Below are 24,479 nucleotides of genomic sequence, written 5' to 3'. Positions count from 1 at the left end.
CGAAAATTATTCTTTTAATTATTTTTTATGTTTTTTTTTTCTTATTATTATTATTACTTTTATTAGACTAAAAAGTAATTTTACAAAAGGAAGAAGGATATAAGTATGAACATGTATGGACATATTTCATATATAATTATATGTATTTATGAATATTCATACATATGTTTATTTATAAATATTCATACATAAAAAATATTTTACTGAATAATATATCAGCAATATTTCCGCTATTTTTTTTTTCATTGTAATACCGAAACGGAAAAATAATACTGCTATAATATTGCTGTAACACTACGTGCTATGTGAGTGATATACTAGGAGCTATATTCTTTTATTATAAAGAAGTTCGCGTTTTTATGTATAACTTAAATGTGTACAGCCTTAAGTGGAATTATTACTTTAATAATTATAAATTATGTAATAAATTAATAAATAAATTCATAACAAATTTTAATTACTTATTTATGAGCAGTAGGTGTGTTTGGCACAATGATCTTTCAATATAATTCTGAGTATTATAATATGTAGAATAATATATAATAACTATAATGCTTCGGTACAATTCTTCATAATTGTGTGTGTGTGTGTGTGTGTGTGTGCGCGTGTGCGCGCGCGTGCGCGTATATGTCTATTTATACATTAATTAGCACAATGATTTAATCCAATGAAATATATTGAATACATTTTTATGTTATGTGTCAATTTTTACTAATTCGTAACAAAAGAAAATTTTAATACATTATTCCATGGCATATATATATTACATTTATATATTTAATATTTTTAGCACTTATTTGTGTAACAAGAATCCATAGATAACGTTTCCAAATTTAATTTTTCGCCATACATTTTTGCTTCTAAAATTGTTAATCGATTTTTATGAACTGCAGCCAAAAAATGTCTCTTTTCTAAATTATTGAAATTTCTCACTTTAAAGTTGTATAACTTATCAACTTTTATATGTATAACATTTCGATGCACAAAACCTTCAATACCTTGAAAACAGTTTTGTAAAATGTAACGATTGTATTATTTTATGAATACAAAATATATCTTTTTTTTATTATTTCTTGTACTTTTTATTAATTTTATAATATAGAATAATTACCTTGATATTCGTACACTTGGATAATATTATTATTTTCTACGAAAACAAGCAATGTTCCAACGGATCCACCAAAATTTAGAACCAAAAATGATTTTGGTCGACGTGCTTTTATAGTTTGTAGAATCTTTGTTTGTGAAATGTCATTTTTGCACAACTAGATAAAATGATATGATTAATACGCTAAACAATATAATTACGTCAACACACAATAATACAGCAAAAGTTTCAGTTTTATGGAACGAAAAAATTTTTTGTAATATTATCCTTTTACAATAAATAGAAATTATCGAATTATAAAATAAGCTACATAATAAAATGAAAATGAAAATTATTTTTAACTTACATATATATAATCTTGGCTGACTTCTTCATTGTAGTGGATATACTCTTCCTTTTCATTAATACCTACTTTAAAAGTCAATACGCTGCCACAACCAAGACAATTTTTTAAACGCGTGCCGTTTAAAGATCTTTCTTGCAAATCATAAGATAGAGATTGGTTAGATAGTACAATAGGATCGTTATTTGAAACCAAATTTAATGTCTCATTTTTGTACGAGGTAAGAGTCTTTATATCTAACTGCATATTAAATGGTGCAATTTCAAGATTCTCTTCAATCATTGCTATAAATCCATCTTGATATAAATTCATAATGTCTGTGACATTACCAAGTTTTAATACATGCTGAGAGAAAAAATAATGATAGAACAAAATTAGCCGAACTTTTAAGAAAAAAGTACTTATTTTATAAGTATTTTTTTATCTTTGTTTAATTGAGAAATTTTGGTTTAATATATTTAATATTACATATATTATATATATTACATATATATATACATATATATACATCTATACATATATGTATACATAAACATATACATATACATTTTTACATATGTTACATATATATTTAATATATTTAATATTACATATATTTAATATATTTAATACATTTTTGCGTATATATTTTTTTAATTTACACGTTTGTACGCATTATAATAAACTTACCACCATTCTGTTATTTTCCAATTTCCATATATTGTTAAGACTTCTACCACAGGTTCGTTTTGCGATTGTAAGCAAGTATAAAACGCGATTTGATTTAAAAAATATCCATTTATCAATTAATCCAAAATCGGACACTTCATCGATCACTTGAAAATCAGTTTGAGTATACAATAGAAGTTTTATATGGCAAATGTTATAATTTACTAACATATAATCCATATCATTTATTTGGACATTATAGATATTATGAATGTCTCCATCAAATTCCTGGATTTTTAAGTAATCAAACGTGTTAAATTTATATATCTGTTTTATAGCGTTGCATTTGAGTATATCCAAGTGCAATACACACACGTTATTTAAATCCTTCTATAAAAGATAAAATTATATTTAGAGCATAAGCAAGTGAGAATGTACATTGGATTCTTGTACAGAACAAAAACTTAATAATGTAATGTTACTAAATTGCAAAGAAATCAATATTAATTTTTAAATTTAATAAGATTTTTATTGTCTGATAAAATTCTTATTGTCAATGTTAATTTATTTTATTATAAATACTATAATTTTCTTACATATGTTTCCTCGGTAACGTGATCTATTTCAGGATGTTTTCTTGTTAACGCCGATGATGTGTCAGTGACATTAATTTCATTCAAAAACTCATTTCCATCAACGTTCTTTTCAAAATAGACATTTCCATGCACTCTCCATTTTCCAGACATAATCTGTTCTGCTTCGTTCATCGTTTTTATTGCTGCTCCTTGCCAATTAATTGGACTTATTCTGTTTAGAAGACCCAAAATTATGAGATTTTTATCAAGGATAACTGGAGTTTTCAACATAAAGTTTCCTAAACAAAAGTTATGTAAATATATTATTTAAATTAATTATTATCGTTACAGTTTGAACAAAGACTATTCGAACGTATTTGTGCTGAGTGCCATTAAACACTGAATGAAAGCTTGTTTGCGCGTTTGTAAAGTAAAAAAAGGTGTACTCGTATGTAAGGCACACGTGCTAGGCATTTAAACAGTACTTGAAAATTTTATGGCATTTATAAAACTGATTGTCTTATTTTTTAATTTCTACCTGTTAGAGTGTCGTTTACAGTTAAAGAAACAATTCTCGTTGGTTTAAAATTATTGATTAAATGAGCATTGAAGTTATGGTATGCATAAATGTTTCCTCGTATCTTTATATATCCTGTAATATTCTGATTACCATATGTCTGTAAAAGAAATAAATATAATCTTATTGTATGTATAATTTTAATTTTAACATTAATTATGCATTGGAAGAAATAAAAGAAGAAACTGAAATAGTATGTATGTCTAAATAACCTCTATATTACTTTATTGGAACATCTTCAACATCTTATATTTTATTGGCTAAATATATTCCAAACGATAAAAGTTTTATTATAATTTTACGTTCATTATACCATGAAGGTGTCCGCATAGATATCTTCTATATGGTAAGTGTTAATATGTCCTGATATCTGAATGTTTCTAACAATAACATTAGTACAATTAAGTTTATCGATCATAATAAACTGTTGCACACTTAATAAAATTAACAGATTTATTTGTAAGTCATTGACCTGCATGACTTTTATATTTGTCTGGAAAGTCACATTATTGAGTGTTATTCGTGCTGAAATGAAAAACAAAATACTTTTCTCTATACTGCAAAATTAAGTATTTAATTATTTGCGACGATGCATATTTTAGTAATGTTATTATTAATTACAAATAACATATACATATATTGTAGTTACACATCGTTTATAATAGATAGTTAATTGCTTTAAAAAAAGAGCAATTGTAAAATTGTGTAACAAACTTTTATTTAAAAAAAAAAAAAAAAAAAAAAACAGTATTGAGTAGAATAATTTAAATTGATTAAAAGAAGAAAATTTGCTACAAATTATTTTGTAAATACATTTAATTTTACGAAGCATTAAATAATTTTTTACAAAACATGCAAATTCTTTTCAAAGTGTGCAAATAATTTAATTTTATGTAAATATGACTTTGATTACAAATCGATGATTATTGATTTGTATACTTTTCTTCTAACATATTTTTATTATTTGTGAATTTGAAATGAAGAAACTTGAAATTACTATTTGCTTTTACGAGCATACATATACACATTTTACTAATATTCAAAAATATCGATAATTACCTGGAAAATATTTAGGTTTATTAAGGGCAATAACATTCTCTTGAAGGTCTTTCATATCAACTTCCATAATGGTATATGATTGTAATTTATTTTTTACTACGAGATTTTTTCGTAGATAAACATTTTCTCCGAACGTAACTTTGGTATTAATTGAGAAAGGTTTATCGATATAAACAACGTTTTCGTGAAATCTATATAAATCTATATTGTTTAAGCTGCCGTCGATGTTAAATGCATCATTAAATGTAATTGAATCTTTAAATAATTTTAATCCAAAAATTGTAACATTTGTATCATTTTTAAAGATCATAGTCTTGAAGAAACTATTCAACAATGATCCTTGAATCGATCCACTTACATTCAATCTTGTTACAGAAGCAGTCTCAATGAAGTAAACATTACCGCGAAGAGCATAAGAATTATCCTTATCTTTAAATCTATTTGTGAAATCGTTTAAAAATACAGAATTTCCAATTTTGCCAGATGTATTGAAATTTCTTAGAACCGTGATCGAGCCTAAAAGAAAAAGAAAGAAATTAATTTTGTTACTATAAAAAGACCACAAAAATAAAAAAGAAAAGATTAAGACAAAAACATAAATAAATAATTATAAAATATTATAGATAATTATATACAGAATAGACCATTTTAATCAATACACTTGAATATCTTGAAAGGGAGGTTTTTCAAAAAATCTTTCAGACAAAAGTTTCATGATTTCAAATGTACTAATTAAAATGGTCTACCCTGTATATAATTGATAAAAGTTTAAAATAAACATACAAATAAATTTTAATCTTCTAATGATGTCACTAACTTATATATACTGGGGAATGAAAGTATCTCGTTATTTATAACGCTGTTACCGTTTCAAGTTACTTTTTTTAATAACAAACTTAACGGCGTTACTTTTTTTGGTAAATAGTTACATTATTTTGGTAACGGTGACCAATTTTACAGTTACTTTTACTATTACTTTTTATATTTTTAACGTATTTATGACATAATTTTGATATTCAATTTTTGGCCGGTATTCATAATTTGTTCTTACATCAAGACAATTTTAAATAATGCTTTAAGAAGCTAATACGGCTGTGTGATTGATTTATGATATTTTAAGAATGTCATAATAACTAATGACAGCTGTATTAACATAAGGACAAATTTTATGAATAACAATCTTTATTTTGATGCCATGTACTACAAAATTTATAGTTAAAAATATCACTTTTTAACACCGGATTGTGTTTCAAAATCAAAAATTTAATTGACGCGTAGTTTATAGAACCAGACATATATATATATATATATATACTTATACATGTCTGGTTCTAAATTTTTTTTAATGGGAAGGGGTATTTTTTACTCGTTCTATTACCGCTAAACAGAATTTCTGGTTATCACAATCAGGCTTGGCCTCACCAAAGTGTCATTCTGATTAGACCTTTTTGTTTACTTAACTAGACCGTTTTTCTCTGTGATAAACAAAGAATATTGTAAAATATTTTTGAAACTAATCTTATTTTAGCATTAAAAAAGTAACGAAAAAGTAACAAGTCATTACTTTTTAAGTAATAGTAACGGTAAAGAGTTTCTTTTGAGTATCAGTAACTAGTAACGGTAACTAATTACTTTTTTAATTTGATAACGAGTAACAGTAACTAATTACTTTTAAAAAATAACTTTCCATTCCCGTTAACTACGATAGCAATAAGTAAAAGTTATATAAATAATAAATACATTTAAAAAATATTATCGTGTTAATTTTACGATAAATGCATTATAAATATATTTTTAAATGTCATTAATAATATAAAGATAATGCGAATATATTTGAAAGGCTATTATATTATACATTTGTAAAAGAATCCTTAACAAATTTAATATATATGCAACATACCATTTATAACAATTGGTCCTTTTAACATCTGCTTTTCATTTGGATCCAAAATATGGTTTACGAAATGTTCATTTATAAATTGCACTTTTAAAAATTCGCACGTAATATTATTCAATGTTTTGCGATCTATAAATGTAATATTTCTATCGGCTTTCTGAATAGCATCAGTGATAAATATAGATAGGTTCAAATTGTTTATAAAGCCAATTACTTTCAAATTTTCAATCAATACATTTGTATTGAAAATGACAGTCGCCATGTTATATTCCTTGTAAATATCAATAATATTATTGTTATTAATTGAAGACGATGTTATAATTCCTGTCACTTCTAGACTTTTTATCGATGCATTTCCGTTGAAAATGTCATTATAAGGTGATTTTGCGTGCGTTGACAGATTCCATGTATTCAAAGGTATTGCGTTAATAATTTCTGCGTCCAAGATGTCAGTTTCCAAATTGTCAATTATTAAAGCACCTGTTAGATTCTGCTGTGTATAGGGTGTTAACACGCGTTTGGCCAAATCAATATAGTTGATCCTATTGATTGTATTAGGAAAGATATCATCGATCATTAATGTCGAAATCGTTAAATTCTTGAAATACACTTGTTGAAAAGTTTTATTTAATTTGTCAAAGAAAGTAATTTGCGAGATAGTCTGCTTTATAGTATCAAAAGACAAATTATCGATAATAAATGATTTAATAAACAACAGTATTTTATTAAAGCAACCAGAAGTTATATTTTGTTCGTAGGTTATATAATCTTCTAATTTCTTCATGATGCCAAGAGTAACATTTCCAAACATAATATTTGCTGATATTTTTGTTAAATCTGAAATTAATGAAATAAGATGAGATGCTGAAATACAATTTTTATACAAAATTTTATGCAAAATATATAGATTAGCGCAACTTTATAATTATTAACCCATTAAGAACCAAGACAAACTTTTTTCTCAAAATTTAAAATCTTTTTAATGGCAAGCTACTACGCCCTTAAGGAGCCTACCTACCAAAAATTTCGCATCCCAAAATTGACCTATTTTTTTGGTCAAAAAATCGACCAGCGGTCCTTAATGGGTTAATAAAATAAAAGCGGGAATTGCCGCTGTAATAATTGCGCTATTATTATCTTTCCATAGACGTTTCGGCTAATCTTTTAGCCATTATTAGTAACAAATTAAAGAAAAAAACATGATATAATTTGTCATATGCGCAAATAAATTAAATATATCATGAAGCGATCCACCACTCTCCCATGCAATCCCATCAATTAAACAGCTAGATGGTGCCAGTCGATTGATTGATCTTCAAAGACAAACAATCAGAAATTTGAAAAGATGAGATTAACAGAAAAGTGACTGACTCACTTTCTATTGTTGATTTATAATTATTTTTCAACCATTCAATAAATTCAAATATACTGAAAAAAAATTCATCAAATTTGAATAAATATTTGTTTAGATAATACCAATGGGACCATTTACTTACAGTAAATAAATATTTGTTTAATTAAAAAAATTACACTTAATTTAAGTATTATTTTTTTAAATCGAATAAATATTTATTTTCTGTAAGTAAATGGTCCCATTGGTACTATCTAAATAAATTTATTCAAATTTCGTAAATTCTTTTTTTAGTATGTTATAGATTAGAATGTTTTTCATTTCTTAATTTTATTATAAAGAGAAAACAAAAGATGTATATTTTTTAAAAAATGTATAATTGCTTTTTTTGTAGCAGACAGCTTTATTATATATAGATAAAAAATTTGCCTTTTTAATTTTGGTAATTTAAAATCTAATAGACAATGTTTACAAACTTTTAGTTGATTACTGTACTTACGAGGAAACTGTTGATTAGTGTTTAAGGTTACGAATTCTGAAAAAATGTGATCATTAATTCGATTGGATTTAATTATTGCGGTAGATTTTACTTTGACGTCATTCCAAAATCTTTTATTTCCAATAATTGCTGCATCTTTTTCAATTTTTAATAAAAAATCGTCAAAATCTGACCACGCTTTAGCATTAAATGAATCTTTGAGTACAATATTTCCCATAATGATCAGATTTTCAAAACTAACATCTGATAAAAGCTTATTGGTTTCATTAAGCAAATTCTCTACGTTGCTTGCATTAATACCCATTATATTTCCGTCAATCTGAAATTATAACAGAACTCTGAATTTATACCTAATAATAATATACGGTTAACGTACCTGGAAGATTCCATCAATTTCTAGATCTTTAAACGTAATTTCTTCATTAATAACTTCATGTTTGTTGAGAATAACAAAATCATTAATATCTATTTCATTTATTGTCTTGATGCTTAACAAATGTGTCGTAGACAAGTTAACAAAGTGCTTTTCACCCGTGACGTTGACAGGAAATTTATTCAGTTCATTTATTAGAACGTAATTTTCTGGATATTGCAAATAATTTAGATTTTTGACATTCGCTTTTTCGGCGACAAGCTGTCGAAAAAAATATTATCTTTTATCGAAAGAAGAAATTATAAAGATTTGAGTTTGATACACATAGAATGTCAATCAAAAATGATGCAATCGGTGATCATTCGTAAAAAAAACAAGAGAAGAAAGAATATATAAATACTTTTGTTATTATTGCGTTAAAGGCATTCTAGTTTCATACGTAAAGCTATTTTTTTCGAAATTATGAATATAGTATTAAACCATATATAATATTACTTATTTTTTTGTAAGAGAAAATTTATTTTAACATCAAGATTTATATTGGACAGTCTGTCCAATTCTCTGTGATAATATTAAGTTGTTTTACCCTTTCTGCAATTGTCACTCCAGAAATAGTTGTCGATTCATCTTTCCAAACTATATTTTGTATCTGCTCCTTCCATTCAATATTATTTATTACGGAAAAATTCAAGTGTCCATCGACTTTTACTCTCTTTAATTTTGAAAAATTTACGTCACTATAATTTTTGATTAGAAAATCAAACATGATTTTTTCCAGCTGTATGCCATTTAAAGAGAAAATCGTTAAGTTATTAGTGTCGATAGAAAAAAAAGATTTCTGACCGTTGATGTGATTTACAATATTGTTTTCTATGATTGAAGTTGACATGTTATTAATAAAAGCCGCAATTATATTTTTCGTATGTAGAGTACCATTCACCAAAAAATCTCCGTTTAATTCAATATCTGGCGGTAAAGTAATTTTTGCCGAATTATTTTTTAAATCTGGTAACATTTGATCAAGCTTTGCTTCTAATTCTTCTAATTTCTTTATATTTGATGTTACGTTTATCAATATATCTTCCATTTTCAAATTGATCGAACCAACTTTGACAGCGCCATAATTTACATGACCTTCGAGTGCAGCGTTCGATACATTTACTTTTGAAAGATTCCAAAATCCTGTTATCGCATTCTTAAAGTAACTTTGACTGAATTGCGTTTCAGTCTCATCAAAGATAGCTTCTTGTTTTCGAAAAATTTCCTAAAAATAATTCAGAATATGCGCATTCACACACATGCACGCACGCACGCACGCACGCACGCACGCACACACACACAAAATCTTTTTATATATACATATATATGTGTATTCATAAAAATATATCTTAATAAATGTATAATTATGTCTTATATTAGGATAGAACAGAAGTTCGTAGCGTCATGAACTTTTAAATTCAAGCAACTGTAATTTCGTAAAAAATGAATTAAGTTTAAAATGAATTAAATAAAAAAAGGATTTCTAAAGTTTAGTACTTCTCTACTTCTGAAAGACTATGACTATAACTTTTCAGTTTCTGCGAGTTTAACTTTCTGCGAGGTAACTTTTACATATAAGATACTACGAACTCTGAATAAAATAGGAAATTTCCTTTTCACTTTGTGAGTCTGTCACGTGTTCAAAAAAACTTGCAAAAATTTTCGACTTTCTAACGTAAAAAAGCTTAAAGTTTTCTTTCTACAAATTCGTTTCTAAAAAATGTTCCTAATATTTTTTGTTACTGACAAGAAAAGGGACCTAACTTTCCTCCTCCGATTTTAATGAGCTTTTAGTATGTCATTCTCTAGATAAAAATAAGCGCGACACGTATTTTTTTATATGTGCCCATACGCACTTTTAGGGGGTGAAACACCCTTTAGAAAAAAATCGATTTTTCTCTTTCGAAACGAATATCGCCGGAACTGTAAGAGATAGAAAAAAATTTTCGAAATAAAAATTGAATTGGCTTCAAGAGTACTTTTTTTTCTACCTTTTACAGTTTCGGCGATATTCTCTTCAAAAGAAAAAAATCAATTTTTTTTTAAAGGGTGTTTTACGCCCTAAAAGTGCGTATGGGCACGTATAAAAAAATATGTGTCGCGCTTATTTTTGTCTGGAGAATAACATACTAAAAGCTCATTAAAATCGTAAGGGGACAGTTCCCTTTCCTTGTGAGTTATCGTGGATTAAAAAGAGCATTTTGATTGTGATTGCTCATAATTCCGTTAAAAATCATTGTACTGCAATTCAAAGAACAAATTCTTAAAGCTGAAGTTTTGCTCTATCGAATATATAATTGTCAATTTTTTAAAAAAACATCTAGAAATGATAAAAATGAAGTAGCGCTACAAACTTTCGTTCCACTCCAATACATTTATTTCAATGTGTTACATACATATATATGTTATGAAATATTTTAATTCATACATATAAATAAAATATGTTTATATTAAAATATTATTAGACAGTTTACACATTATCATTTATAATGTTATATATAAGAAACTAATTATATTTGTAAATATACCTTCAATAAAGCTCGTGTCTTTAATACGCTTTCTGTCTCATCGTGAACAGGATGCGCTGATTCAGTTAAGGTCACTTCTATATTTACAAGCATGTTTACATGTGCAAATCCGACGTTTGGAACAACGACAATTTTTGATAGATCAAAGTTATTTATAATCTGATTCGGTAAAGGCACAGCCTTAAACTTTGATCCGTGCCAAGTTAAAGCGATTATTGTTGAATTTTCTAATTGAACTAATAACAAAGACTCATCTCGATATGTGTTTAATGGTATAGTAACTATCCACAAAATTTTGTTTGTTTCTGTGAAATAAACATTTGTTTTTGTTTGTTTTATGTTCATGGCAGAAATTGTCATCTTAATAAAATGATAATTCCTGCCTTAATAAGATAACCTTATCATTTTACCATCAAAAGGCAGATTCGTCTCAGAATTATCTTGAAATTCGTTCTCAAAAAAGTGAAACAAACGCGGTTTTCCTCCACTAATTGCTAAGTATTCAATATAACCACTCTCAAAGCAGACAAAATTTGCGAGTTTATTGGATTTGATAACTTCCAATTTTTTATACTGACACAATTTATCCTCGTGTTTCGATTCGTATAAAATAACATTTTCGATTCCTTGAAAAGCCAGTACAGTGCGTCCATATATTGGACAAACTTGAATATCGAATACTTTTGGAATAAATAATTGCTGACAAAACCTGTGCGATATACATACATTTTATACACAAATATTATATTTATGTATTTATGTTATTTTTTTGTATATTGCCGTAAAATTTAATTTGATAATTTATCTATGTCTAAAATATTAGTAGATGTAAAATTGTAATTAAAACAAATTTTAAATTTTTTAAAGAAAAATATTTTTTTCTAAGGTTTTTTGGAAACTTCAGAATATCAAGATTGCAAGCATAAAAATCATAATAAAAGCCTCAATACCTAACATATATATTATTATATATTCAATAAATTATTTGTAATTAGTTAGTTTGTTTTGATTGTAAATTTTCTTTGGATCTTAATGTCTCCTTTATAAAAGAGTCTATAATTAAAAATCTTTCAGATGAATTTTGTAAAAATTGATTGCAAATTATAAAATGTATTTAAAATGTGACGAATATAGAAGAATGAACCAGGGCATTATGTTAGTGTAATACTTTAATGTATTAATAATTTAGTTCATTAAATAAAATGTATCATATAATATGATATTACGACACAGTAAACAATTAGTATGTATAATTGAATAATGGAATTACCAGATATCGATACGATGATTATTATAATCAACATCAAAACCATAAACATCAATCAGTGATTGATTTTCGAGATATGTATCATCATTGTTGAGTAGCAATAATTCATGTTGATTCTTTTCTTGTACAAATTCCATATCTTGAATTTGTTTTCGTACGGGCCATGTCGAATACAAAATATATGTATTTCCGAAAATATTATACCAATACAGAAAACAACCATGCTGGGTTTCAACTAGTACAATTGCCATTAAATTGTTTGCATGACTTTCATTAAACGTAGTTTCAATATTAAAATGAAGAACTTTAAATTGTAATATGTGTCCTTCAGTCGATATACTTATAGTACGTTCGATTGACAAACCGTCCCAACTAATTTTGTAAAAGATCAACATCGATTTTTCGGCACAAATAAAGTAACTAGTTTCTGTTTGCAAAAACTGCCAATTGTTTATTGATATGTTAATGTTTTGAGTTATATCAGCAAGTGTATGCAATGAAATATTTGTCACAACAATTTCTGAAAATAGAAATACTCTTTCATACTACGTGTATAAATGGTCAAAAAGTTATAAATCATATACACATAACGAAATATAAAAACCATTATATATTTTTTATTAAATGTTTTATTAGTAATAAGATAACCTAACCGTATTTATTAGATTTTAATTATCCCGATCTAATCATGTTCAAATCAAATGTTTCTCTTTTATTTTAGAAAATTTCCAAAAATTGTGCAAAAATTTGTACTTATTAATAATAAATTAAGTGTTAATATAGATAAATAGAAATGAAGTATTTAGAGTTTGATAATAGTTACCTTCTCGATTTCCAGCCCCTGTACCGAATTCATATTCTTGCCAAATTACCGAAGTATCTTCATGATCTCGAGGCCTTCGAAATGATCTAGTATTGATGAGCATTTCGTCTAATGTTTTAGACATTTCTTTTAAATCCTGGCATTTTGCGTTATTTACGAAAATCCATAAAATAAGGAAAGACCATACGACAAGACCTTTACTCGTTGACATTCTGGACACAGACTGAGATTTAACTGAGAAATGCTCACGATGTCTCGTAAATATTCGCACAATGTACACGACTCACAATATTTTGATTTTCATAGAGGCTACACTTGCAGACTTCTAATTTGAATTTCTTTAAATTAAATAGATAAGGACTGAATTTTTATTTCTAAATTAATATTAATGTTAATCTGTAGTTCTTTCTGTAATATTGTTAATAAATTTATTACCGAAATTATTTATTAATACATATCATCAATATTACAATATTATTACAATATTATAATTTTAACCACATATACATAAGCACTTAAAAACTTATTTTTAAAACTTTATTGTTTAAAATTAATAATTAATAATAATATAATGATCTAAAATACAACGTTTGTCATAATTACAGGATACTAAGAAAAGTTTAAATGATTTATGTACAATTTATGTAAAAATTTAGGATATTTTATTTATAATTTTGCTGTGTAATTTTACTGAAAAACAATTTAAAAAGATCAGAATACACATCTATACAAAATATCTATTAACACCAACATATATATATAATAGATATATACATATATCATTTAAAAATTAAAATATGTATTGTGGAAAGTAAAGGCAAAAAATCATCAGATTTTAAAATAAAAATACGATATAAACAAAAGTAGTTAAATATATTAGATAAATATGTATATTTTCTTTATATTCAAATTCAATCTTATTTTTCAATGGGATCATATGATATTGATTAGATTTCGTAATAATAATCAAAACTTTATTATTATATTACAATATTAATTACAAGATGTAATAATTTATATTAATATGTATATGTTAATATTTATTAAGACATAATATTTTACATTTACATCTAATACTTCATCTATTAATACTTTTCGTACATTAAATTGAAAACAACAAATATATACACAGTATATTGTAGAGAAATATATAATTTAGAAAAATAATTTATGCTATTAACAAAATCGGTACTATTAATCCTCAACTATAATACATGAGTAGATCATTTGGACCTGGGTGAAAATTTTAGTCGGCTGCAATTTTTGTACGGTTAATATTGCAGAGTTAAAATGAGGGGGTAAAAAACTTGGAATCTTTCTCTGTCGATCGCCGTTATGCAATTGTTTCGTTGTTGTCTTGATGCTTTATTATAATACAATTAAAATTTGGCTTGGGTGACTTGGACAAGTCAAATGTAAATTTGAGAGATTTTTGTTGAAAGTGAAAATTCGTTTTTAATAAGTGCCTGCTTATTAATGCTATATATATTCAAGTATGTGTTGTTTTCTAATAATTAAAACATATATTCATTGTCAAAAAAAGCATTTTTGCGAGACAGGTGAATTGGCGAAACGATCGCTATATTTTCTCGGAGTTATAAAATCGTGAGCAAATAATGTCGAAATCATTATATATTTAATATAAAATATTTTCATTGCATTAAAGAAGAAAATACCCGACATACTTCCAATATCATTATTCCAAGCATGTATAAAAATGCCCCCATTTCACTCGTGCAAATAATTATACTTTTTGGAATAAATCAATATAATGTATTTTTTTTTTTAAATTCATATTTTTCCCTTTTCAAAACACTACTTATTTTTATTTATATCTTTTTTATCATAAAGATACGATTTTTTGAAAAAAGCTGATTATTGCACTCTTTTTACAAATTGTTCTTTACTATTCTTTGGCATAACTTTTTCAATCATTATTAAAACCTTTTATGTTTTGATATTTCGATTCTATACATTGTATTTCATTAGAAAAAAAATATATTTTCCATTGAGATTTGTGATAATTACACAGCCAGTCAAAACCGGCTGTGGGTGACTTGGACCCAGACATGTAAATTAATACTCTAAAACGAGACATGTAGTTGAGGGTTAAAAACATTATATTAATGTATAACTGTCTTTAATAAATTAAACAAGACTTGTTTTCCTTAATAAATTCTTGTCGAACATATTAATATATTTTCTTTACAATATTAATATAAAAAGATAATTTTTCATAAATATTTATCAAAATTTTCTATTTTATTGCATTTATTTTCATTTAAATAATTTTATTTAATAACTTAATTTAAATAATTTAATTTAATAATTAAGTTATTTTTATTTAAATAATTTTACATATTTGTCGTACTTATTATATTTTTATTTACTACACTTTTAATAAAGTCACTCTATAAACAGTTTATGCACATTATATAATCTAATCAATCGCATTTTATAATTTACTAATTTTTTTTCTGTAAAAATAATTTCACATATGTCACGTATATGAAGTCTTCGAATAGCATACCTCAAATTACCACGACCTTTTTAAAAAAAGGTAAAAAAAAATGGTGCCAAGTGTGCGTGCTTCTCTCAAAAAAAATCGTTACATAAATTATTATACGCGCTTGTATGTGCGCTCCTTGAAGAAAAAAATGACTTCCTATTCCAAACCTATACCAAATCTATTTTCTAAACTATGAAAATGTATAATAATAATTTTTTTCAAAAAATATGTGAAATCTTTAAATTGCGCCAATTATAAACAGAAAATACATTTCGTTGAAACACTAATGTTATATAACTACTTTTAAACAAAAATACATGAAAATAAGAGCATCTAATTGAAATAAAAAATTTTAATATAAAAAAACTTGGCACAAAAATTTGGCTAGACCAAACCAAATTGGCTAGCGGCGCCAAGTTTTTTTATATTAAAATTTTTTTATACGATTATCACTACCTTAATACTTTTATATGCAATAATTAGAGGAATCATATTGTGTAAAAAAAATAATACAATTTTATTTAAGAAAGTGAAGATGACCTTCATATCTTTTTAGCGCCTTCATCTAGAAAGAAAACAACATGACCAAAATACGTCCCCCTCGAAACAGTTCCACTTTCACTTGAAACATTTTTTTATGTCATAAAAAATAAGCGAGATATTTCAGATGGTTGATTTAAGTGGACCACCCTGTATATATAATATCTTTAATATCTAAAGATTATAAACGTTAGAATATATAAATTAAATTAACGTTTTTAAGACAATATTTCATCAAAATTAATAATATATTACTATAAATTAAGGCACGCTGACTGGCAAAAATCTCGTTCTATCGCCAACTTTTGGCTCAAATCTCAGATTCACTTTCTCACTATCTTCATCGCCGACCTCAAGGAAGGTATTCCAGTCCAAGAGAAAATATAGCCCGTTTCTTCGTTTGGTTGGCAGAACAGGATCCGGTGCAGGTGTAGTACCACCGAAGGATTCTTCCAATGCCGCAAGATTTGTATTTGCAAATGTCGATGACTCTGGAGTTGGTGTTAATGCATCACGGAAGTTTGAACCATCCTTTGTGGAATCTGAAGTCATCGGAATTGTGGCCATAGTCGTCATCGTTATCGAGGAAACGTCTGCAGACTCTGCCAACAAGATCTTTGGTGAATTGATGTTCAATTCAGCAACGCTGAGAGTATTAAAAAGTTTTATCATAAATAAAGATATAAAAATAATAAAATCATAAAATTACTTGAGGAAAAAATCAGAAATGAGGAAAATATTATATAAAGGCGTATACATAATAAATTGAAATTGCAGGTAACACTCGAGTCGAGAACAATGAAAATGAATATTCTAAAATCTAAATTCATCTTTGATAAAGATTTCAATAAAGAACACTTTTCTCCTCCTCTTCCCTCTCTACTATGTTTTCTCCATTTAATTTATCGCAGCGCAGCTATATATTATGGAAAAAGAAAATATCCAAAGAAGAAACTCCAAAGAATAAAGTAGACAATATAAAAAGTTTTGTTCGCCTATCCATTGCGTGATTGGTAGCGATAATGATGACATTGAGTTACGAATCGGTTGCGTGCGAGTATATATATATATATATATATACATCCAATATTCACATGTAACATCACATGCAACATGTATTGCTTCGGAGGCAAGCACGCATTGTACATCTAGTTGACAATAACTGTGGGCACTGCAAAGGGAGTGCAAGGGGGTGCGCTTGCACCCTCTGGCTTATGAAATAAGTGGAAAAGAGGAAAATCCACAAAAAAAAGAAGTCGCGTAATATAGAATATAACTTTTGCAATTGAACAAGAAACTCAGTGCAAATATAAGGTAATTAATATAATATTTGTAATAAAACTTTGGGAAATACACTTTAAAATATCAATATTAAAACAAAAACTTGAGTTGGTCTTGGTTGCTGCATGTCCAAATTTGTTCGTCACATTACCGTTGTGAAGTAAATCATCCAACCATCCTTAAAAAGAATTAAGTTTCTATAGCTCATTCGATTGCTCATCGTTTGCACGTGTATGTATATTTTGAATTTTTATTTGCACATTTCCAATAGAAAAGTTGTTGCGGTTGGCGTTCGAATTTGAATTCTTTTGGATGCACCTCTCCGTAAGTAATTCTTACAGAACGGACGCCTATGACAGTAATGTATGCGTAAGAAAAAGACTTTATGCAAAAATCCTCTTTGATGAACATCGTTTAGATAGTTTGAATACCGAAAGATGTTCGAATTTATCATAGAATGTTAATCTGCAGTTTTATTTAGCTTTATATAAAAACCAAAAAATTTTCAAGCTAGAGAAAATTATGCTGAAAGAATAAGTATTTAGTAATGACGTCTCTCAAAATACATTAATTTAATTGCATAATCTTATTTCTCATGTTGATTAACATGTGTTAGATCCTCGCTAAACCCTAAATAATTCATTCAACCTAGAATTTCAAATTGCCCAAATCGGATATCATAAATCTCTTTATACCAGTAGGCGCTGAAAGAACTCGATCGTCATTGGTAGTAGTTTCAATGGTTTCTTTCAGATTCTGTTGTCTTTTTACTTCATTTTTTACGTTTACATTATAAGTTTCAATCATCTCTTCTAGACTCAGCGGATCCGGCCCATCCTTTAGAGTTTTTGTAGTAGCAAGCAGATTATCGGCTACTTTTCGTACGTCTGTTGCGCTTGCTTTTCCTTCCTGGACTAATCTAATTTTGTCTAAGAGTTCGTTAATCTTCATTCTCTCCCCTTCATCCTTTACACGGACCTCGTGAGGTTTGAACACGTGAAACTGGGTTGTTTTCGTTGGTTTGATATTTTCCATCTTCGATATTGTTCTCGATGTCTTGCGAGATAAGAGGCCTATGTTCTCCAGAATCTGCCTCATGTTATCTGGAACGACTTCGATCAACGATGGGCGTTCCGTTGATGCCGACATGGCCTTTTTCTGTCTGCTGTCGCTAACACCAAGTCCGAATTTCGCTAAAAATTCTTTCATATCTTCGTTTTTTATTTTAGATGTTGGCAAAGGTTTGAAGTTGGTATAAGAGTTTGTGTTACTTGTCTTCAGCGGGGACGATGTGGTTGCTACTAGATTGGATGTTTGTAAACCAAACTTTTCAAAAAGTAATCGTACATCAGGTGTTAGATTGTTCATGCCTTTCCCGATCTCTGAAACAGGATTCTCGAAGGTGTTTTGAGCATTTATCGATGATGAATCGCGCACAACAGCTGTCAGACTGGAGGAAGTTGTATAGACTAAACCGTTACTGTTAGGAATTCGAGATTTTATCTCCAAAAAATCTTTATTATTCTTTATAAATACATCTTCTACATTTGTAGCATTTTCCGGTCGAAGTCCAATCGAGGCAAGCAATTCCATTACTTCTGGACGCATTGTTGTCGTTGTTGTCGTTGTGATTTTGCGAAAACCTCCAGAGTTTAAATTGTATATATAAGTGGAATTTAATTTTTCCCTCTCACGCGCCGGCGAAGTGGAGGAAGAAGAAGAAGGTAAAGGTGAAGAGAAGGGCATTGGTGTCACGTAGATAGGATGTGATTGTTCAGCATTCACGATTTGTATTTTTTCGGATGTTACCTTTGAACTCTCTGGAATGTACTTAATTTTATTAGTCGGTGCTATATTTTCCAATGGCATTTGTGTAGTAGCAGTTGGAAAAAGCTGCTGTTTGTCGCGAATTTTTTTAAAAAGCGTATCTGGAAATTTTGTTAACATTGTGGTACTTTCTGTTGTTGGTGCGTTATATCGCCATTGGTCAACAGACAAAACATTTTCATTATATTTTAAAGGACGGGACGTCATTTCTTTTTCTCTCTCAGATTCCAAGTTAAACATTGAGATATACTTTTTCGTCTCTACTGTTCGAGGGGGGATTGTTGTCGCTAGTACTCGATTGGTACTATATACTACATAAACTTCTTTGTCTTTAATTAATGAAGAGCCTTGAAACACTGGTTGTCTAGTGGTAGTTATTTGTTTTTCAGCAATGGTCGATTGCTTTTGCAGATTTTCCAGATTAAAGCTAAATTTGATTGGCGCTGAATCATTTAGTGTCTCTTTCATAGGTACCTTCGAAGACGCTTCCGAATACGTTTCTCTGTGATTTTTATATTGCGTTTGTTCAGCGTGTTCTTCCTTTACTAAGTTTTCCTTTGGAGCATATGTTACTACAAAATTTTCGAGAAATTGTTTTTTTTTATCATGTTGCATTTCTTGCATGAGTATGTTTGCCTGTAAGTTTTTGTTTTTCCACATTTCAAACTCTTCCGGATTGGAAGAAGGATCTGCAATTACTTGAACTATTGGCGGTTTGGTATGTAGATCCTTGATGTTTTCTCTTGCGTCTTCTGCTTTGTAAGGCAAAACTACCATCAAAGCTTTTTGATAGATATTTCTCGCTTCTTCCATTGTACTTTTGTTCTGGTATGGCTCAAGATCTTTGGATGTGATATTAAAAAGGATGTCAATAATCTCATGTCTGGTGAGGTATGGCAAAGTAGAATTTTGGCGAACCAATCTTTCGACTTCGTCGATTGTTCGGTTGATCGAGCTTTCGACTTCAGTTTTTGATGGAAGATCATTGCAACGACATAAGCCGATGACGAACAGCATACAAAACAGCACAACCTGTGAAAACAATAATTATTACAACAATAGTTAATACAGGTTAAACAAAAATATCAAAGAGAGAGAGAGAGAGAGAGAGAGAGAGAGAGAGAGAGAGAGAGAGAGAAAGTGCAACGGATACAGAGAGACCAAATTTTATTATAACTGCTATGTAAATTAGATAAATGAAAAAGTTGTAGTTAATTTTATCTTTCTTTCATAAAGAAAAAAGATATTATATATTATAATCACAAAAACAATTTTTATTTCATTTCAATAAATATAATATTTAATATTTGCGGGTGTATTTAATATACTTATAGATCTGAATTAGAATATATGTATATGTATAATATATGAAAAGAAACCAATTCATAAACATTATTAATTTATAAGTGCAAAATATTAACTCCACTAATGTATAAGCGATTTATATATGTTGTTGAATTATGTTAAAAAGAAGAACGAGTTCAAGATGTATGTCAAAGTTGTTTTACATATCTATGTGTGAGCAAATATTGCAAAAAAGTCTTTACTAGATTATTGATGTCAAAGAGTATACTTGGTTAATTTTCACAATCTTGAATCTCTTTCGTAACATCACTGTCATTTTCCGATACTAATCTGTTATTTTCATTTTATTCTTTTAGATGTATGAAGCAATAAAATTGGCATGTGTGTGATGTAAGTATAAAAATCTTTTCTTGATATATTATTTTAGAATCGTTTTGAAATTCAAGATATAGGGTAAAAGCAGGGGTTATGGAATAGGCTACTAATATGGAATAGTGGCTTATTTTTTAAACAAAGCATTGCAATCTGGCGGCAATCGCTGAAAGTTGTTGCAACTGCTTCCAAACATGTCATAACAAGCAATAAACTCAGTCCGACCAAACGTTTTGTTACAATTAACATTTATTCATTTTTATGCAGGATATCCGGCAGTTTTTTCTAAAAAGTGTTCTCACAAACTGAAGGTAAGTTTTTTTAATGCTTATATTACATAGACGCTTTTAATAATGTTGCATGAACAATATTATGCAGATTAATTGCTATTTCAAACTTGTTTATTGCTACGGAAAGACTTTGTCATATGACGACATGCAAGTAATGTGGAATACATCGAGGATTGAGAATATAACTTTTTGATTCTTCTTGTGAATAATGTTTATTTTAGATGCTAATATTTATTGTACGTCATAATTTAATGATTCAAGATTTAATTTTATTCTTTATTATCCATGCGTAATAACATTCAATGATGCTTATATTTTCTGTGTTATTGTACAATAAAAATGTGAACAGTTTTCTATTTTTCTTGATCAGTTTACATAAATAAACAAATTTGGACTTCATTTATTGTGTTATTTATTACTATCAAAATTTCATCGGTATTTCATATTACATCCCATTTTTTAGACCTCTCCCCTCCATTTTCTCACTTTTTACTTTTTTGTTAATATTGACGTTGGACTTAAATTTTGGTGACTTTCGTTTATTGGATGTTGTAGTTAACATATTCCTCAAGAGTTCTGTGTAAATTTAAAGTCTTCATATGCATTTATATCGGAGTAATGTTAATTTAAAAAACGCTATTCCATAATCCCTGCTTTTATCCTATACATGTAATAAGTTTTTCTAAAAAAATATTTAAATTTTTAATAGAATCATTTATTTTAATTTAGCTTAAGACTTCTTCTTTTCTAAGAGTTCTTCTTTTCTAAAATCCATTTTAGATCATTTATAATTTATGTAAAAAACCAACAGTTAAATTTTATATTTCCGTAATTACAAAATCGTATGCAAGAAAGAATATATAATTTTCACTATTTTGTTAATATAAAACGGGCCTGCAAAATAGTGAACACTTTTAAGATGAAAAATTTTTGTGAATCTCGATAAGACGCGCTTGAGAAATACAACGACGAGTATGTATAAAAATGCAAATGAAAAATATACACTTAAAGAGTGTATATGTAGTAATAGTGTAGCCGGAAAGAGTCAACTTTCACAATCTGATATCATATAGTGTTAAAGAACATTTCGTAGTCTTTGCCATAAAATATTATAATATTTGTAAACTTAATATACTTATTGCTAGAAATGAACGTTAATATATGCAATATAACGAGCATATTGTTAAAGTACGTTGCTTTAATCTTTTTTTTGAAAAATTATTGGACAATTAAACAATCAAATGACGTATTGCTTTTTGGAGAGTAAAAATCGTTTTCAAATAGAATTCAATTATAAAGTAATTACAAATTTTTTATTACTATTACCGTTTTAATAATTTAATATTTACCAAACAACAATAACAGCTATTCGAATGTGGTTACTTCTTTATAAGAAGATAAAATTCTAATGTAAGCTTAGAATGGTATTATATGGCGATATTTCATCGTATTAATGCGACAATTATTTACAGAAGTGCAAATCTTTTATTGCACAATATTCATGTTTGCGTCGCATTTGAAAGTATTTAAATGTTGTTGAATTACGTTATTACGTTTAATAAGCCGACAAGTTGCAACGTAGTAACATTAACAGTATCCAAAATTTAAATTTCAAGAAAAAATATTTACTTTAATTTTAGCTTGAAATAATTCTGTAGTACAAGTTATTTTGAATACTTTTTGCACATAATGTAATAATGCACATGGTGTCGTACAAGAAATCAAATGTCACCAACAATATATATAAAATAATACATAAAACAATACATAAAAATGTATATATACATAAATAATACTTCATATCTTTTTGTGATAGAAAAAACGTCATTCGGTTAACAATATTCGAAAACTCACCATTATGCTAACCAATCGTCCAGACACGTAGTCGACAACTGACTGAGCGGCTAAGGCCTACTTTCAAACTCTCTCTCTATCTTACTCACTTGATTCTCTTTAACTACTCTGACGCAAAAATACGCGTCCATCTGTTCACTTTGCCAACCACACATACACACTTCGCGTGCGCGCGAGTATTAATATTAAAATACGCTGAACTTGAAAGAGACAGTGACAAAATACTTCGAAATGTAAGGATTGATATCGATGTATTAATTTAGATTAAACTTTTAGTGCTGTAAATATCTATATGCAAAATATTATAAAGATTATGCTACTTAACGTTTTGATTGTATTGAATATATATGTATAAATATTATTTTGATATAAATATTAGGTATAAAAATATATTACATATAAAAATAATTTTGTAATCACCTATTGAGCGAGATTTTGAACGATACTACATATATCAAAATGGCCTAAAAACATCAAAAACGTAAAAACATGATATATGGAAAGTTGCGTGTGTGTGATTCTTATAAAAATAGATGTTATTATTGAGTTAGAGGATATGTATAAGTATTGAGTTAGAGGATATGTATAAGTCAGTGGATATGACATTTTTTAAATTTAATAATGTCAAAAATTGTTTTGACTAGGTTGTTCTACTTTTCGAAAAATTTCAACTTACTTGCACTGTCGCTCTTGTTACTTCTCGCTCTTGCTTGCTTTCGCTCTTTCTTTCGTTCATTAGATAAATTACAACATAGTTTATCCGAAGGTGAAACAACCAATCTTTAACGTGGTATATTTTAAAAAACAAAAACATACATTTACACTTGGATAATCTTGATGGCATGACGGTATAAGAAGAAGAAAGTTTTCTTTGGATAATAGAAAAAGTCATTTCTTTCTCATATGCATATATCATGTTCCATCTATAATAAAAACGTATTATATTTTACAATAGTTTCTTCTAAATTTATTTTCACTCTTACTTTTATACTTATTTTCCTTAGAATAAATTTTGTATTATTAACACATACATTATTAAATATCATTCGATTATATCGACGTTTGGTATGCAAGAGTTACTAGTATCCTGATTACCATTGGAAAAACGCGAATCTTGTAAATAATCTATCGATTGTTGATGTAGGAAGTTATTTCTGAAGAAAAATATGAAGGAACAAGTTAGTTTTCTGTAATTCTCATACTAATAACATTATTTAGTTTTTTCGAATAAACACCATAATTGGAACTATTATTAAATTAAATTTGTATTGTTACTATTATGTAATGATATGTAGAACAGGGTTCTGAATTACTTATTAAAATTTGCTACAATGTGTCAATATATGGTATTGCAAAATGATATAATAAAATAATAGAAATTAACCAACAGTATACTTAATTATCTTCATCAGGT

General features: G+C 27.5%; 2 protein-coding genes across 2 annotated transcripts; both read right to left on the bottom strand.

Annotated features, from left to right (window-relative positions):
• Positions 1-786: 786 nt before the first annotated feature.
• Positions 787-13,298, bottom strand: fs(1)N (female sterile (1) Nasrat). Its single transcript, XM_018453510.1, has 16 exons — positions 13,088-13,298; positions 12,268-12,784; positions 11,401-11,706; positions 10,998-11,298; positions 9,017-9,694; positions 8,434-8,691; positions 8,058-8,376; positions 6,211-7,044; positions 4,311-4,826; positions 3,565-3,776; positions 3,213-3,351; positions 2,696-2,973; positions 2,121-2,489; positions 1,455-1,796; positions 1,112-1,265; positions 787-998 (listed from the first exon to the last, which is right to left on the bottom strand). The coding sequence occupies exons 1-16, from the start codon at positions 13,296-13,298 to the stop codon at positions 787-789; spliced, it is 5,646 nt and encodes a 1,881-aa protein (XP_018309012.1).
• A 3,034-nt stretch (positions 13,299-16,332) lies between these two features.
• LOC108726128 (uncharacterized) lies at positions 16,333-23,110 on the bottom strand. Its single transcript, XM_018453513.1, has 3 exons — positions 23,066-23,110; positions 18,113-20,276; positions 16,333-16,738 (listed from the first exon to the last, which is right to left on the bottom strand). The coding sequence occupies exons 1-3, from the start codon at positions 23,066-23,068 to the stop codon at positions 16,398-16,400; spliced, it is 2,508 nt and encodes an 835-aa protein (XP_018309015.1). The 5' UTR covers positions 23,069-23,110; the 3' UTR covers positions 16,333-16,397.
• Between the last annotated feature and the right edge of the window lie 1,369 nt (positions 23,111-24,479).

The sequence above is a fragment of the Mycetomoellerius zeteki genome, unplaced genomic scaffold, assembly GCF_001594055.1.
Source record: "Mycetomoellerius zeteki isolate Tzet28-1 unplaced genomic scaffold, Tzet1.0 scaffold39, whole genome shotgun sequence".
Lineage (NCBI taxonomy): Eukaryota > Metazoa > Arthropoda > Insecta > Hymenoptera > Formicidae > Mycetomoellerius > Mycetomoellerius zeteki.
The sequence above is the reverse complement of the archived record's forward strand: the minus strand, read 5'-3'. Positions and strand labels throughout refer to the sequence as shown.

Excerpts from the sequence above, each read along its gene's own strand:
- LOC108726128 (XM_018453513.1), bottom strand. Across the intron at positions 16,739-18,112 it reads AGTTCTTTCAGCGCCTACTG|AGTCTGCAGACGTTTCCTCG; the intron begins GTATAAAGAGAT and ends TCTTGTTGGCAG.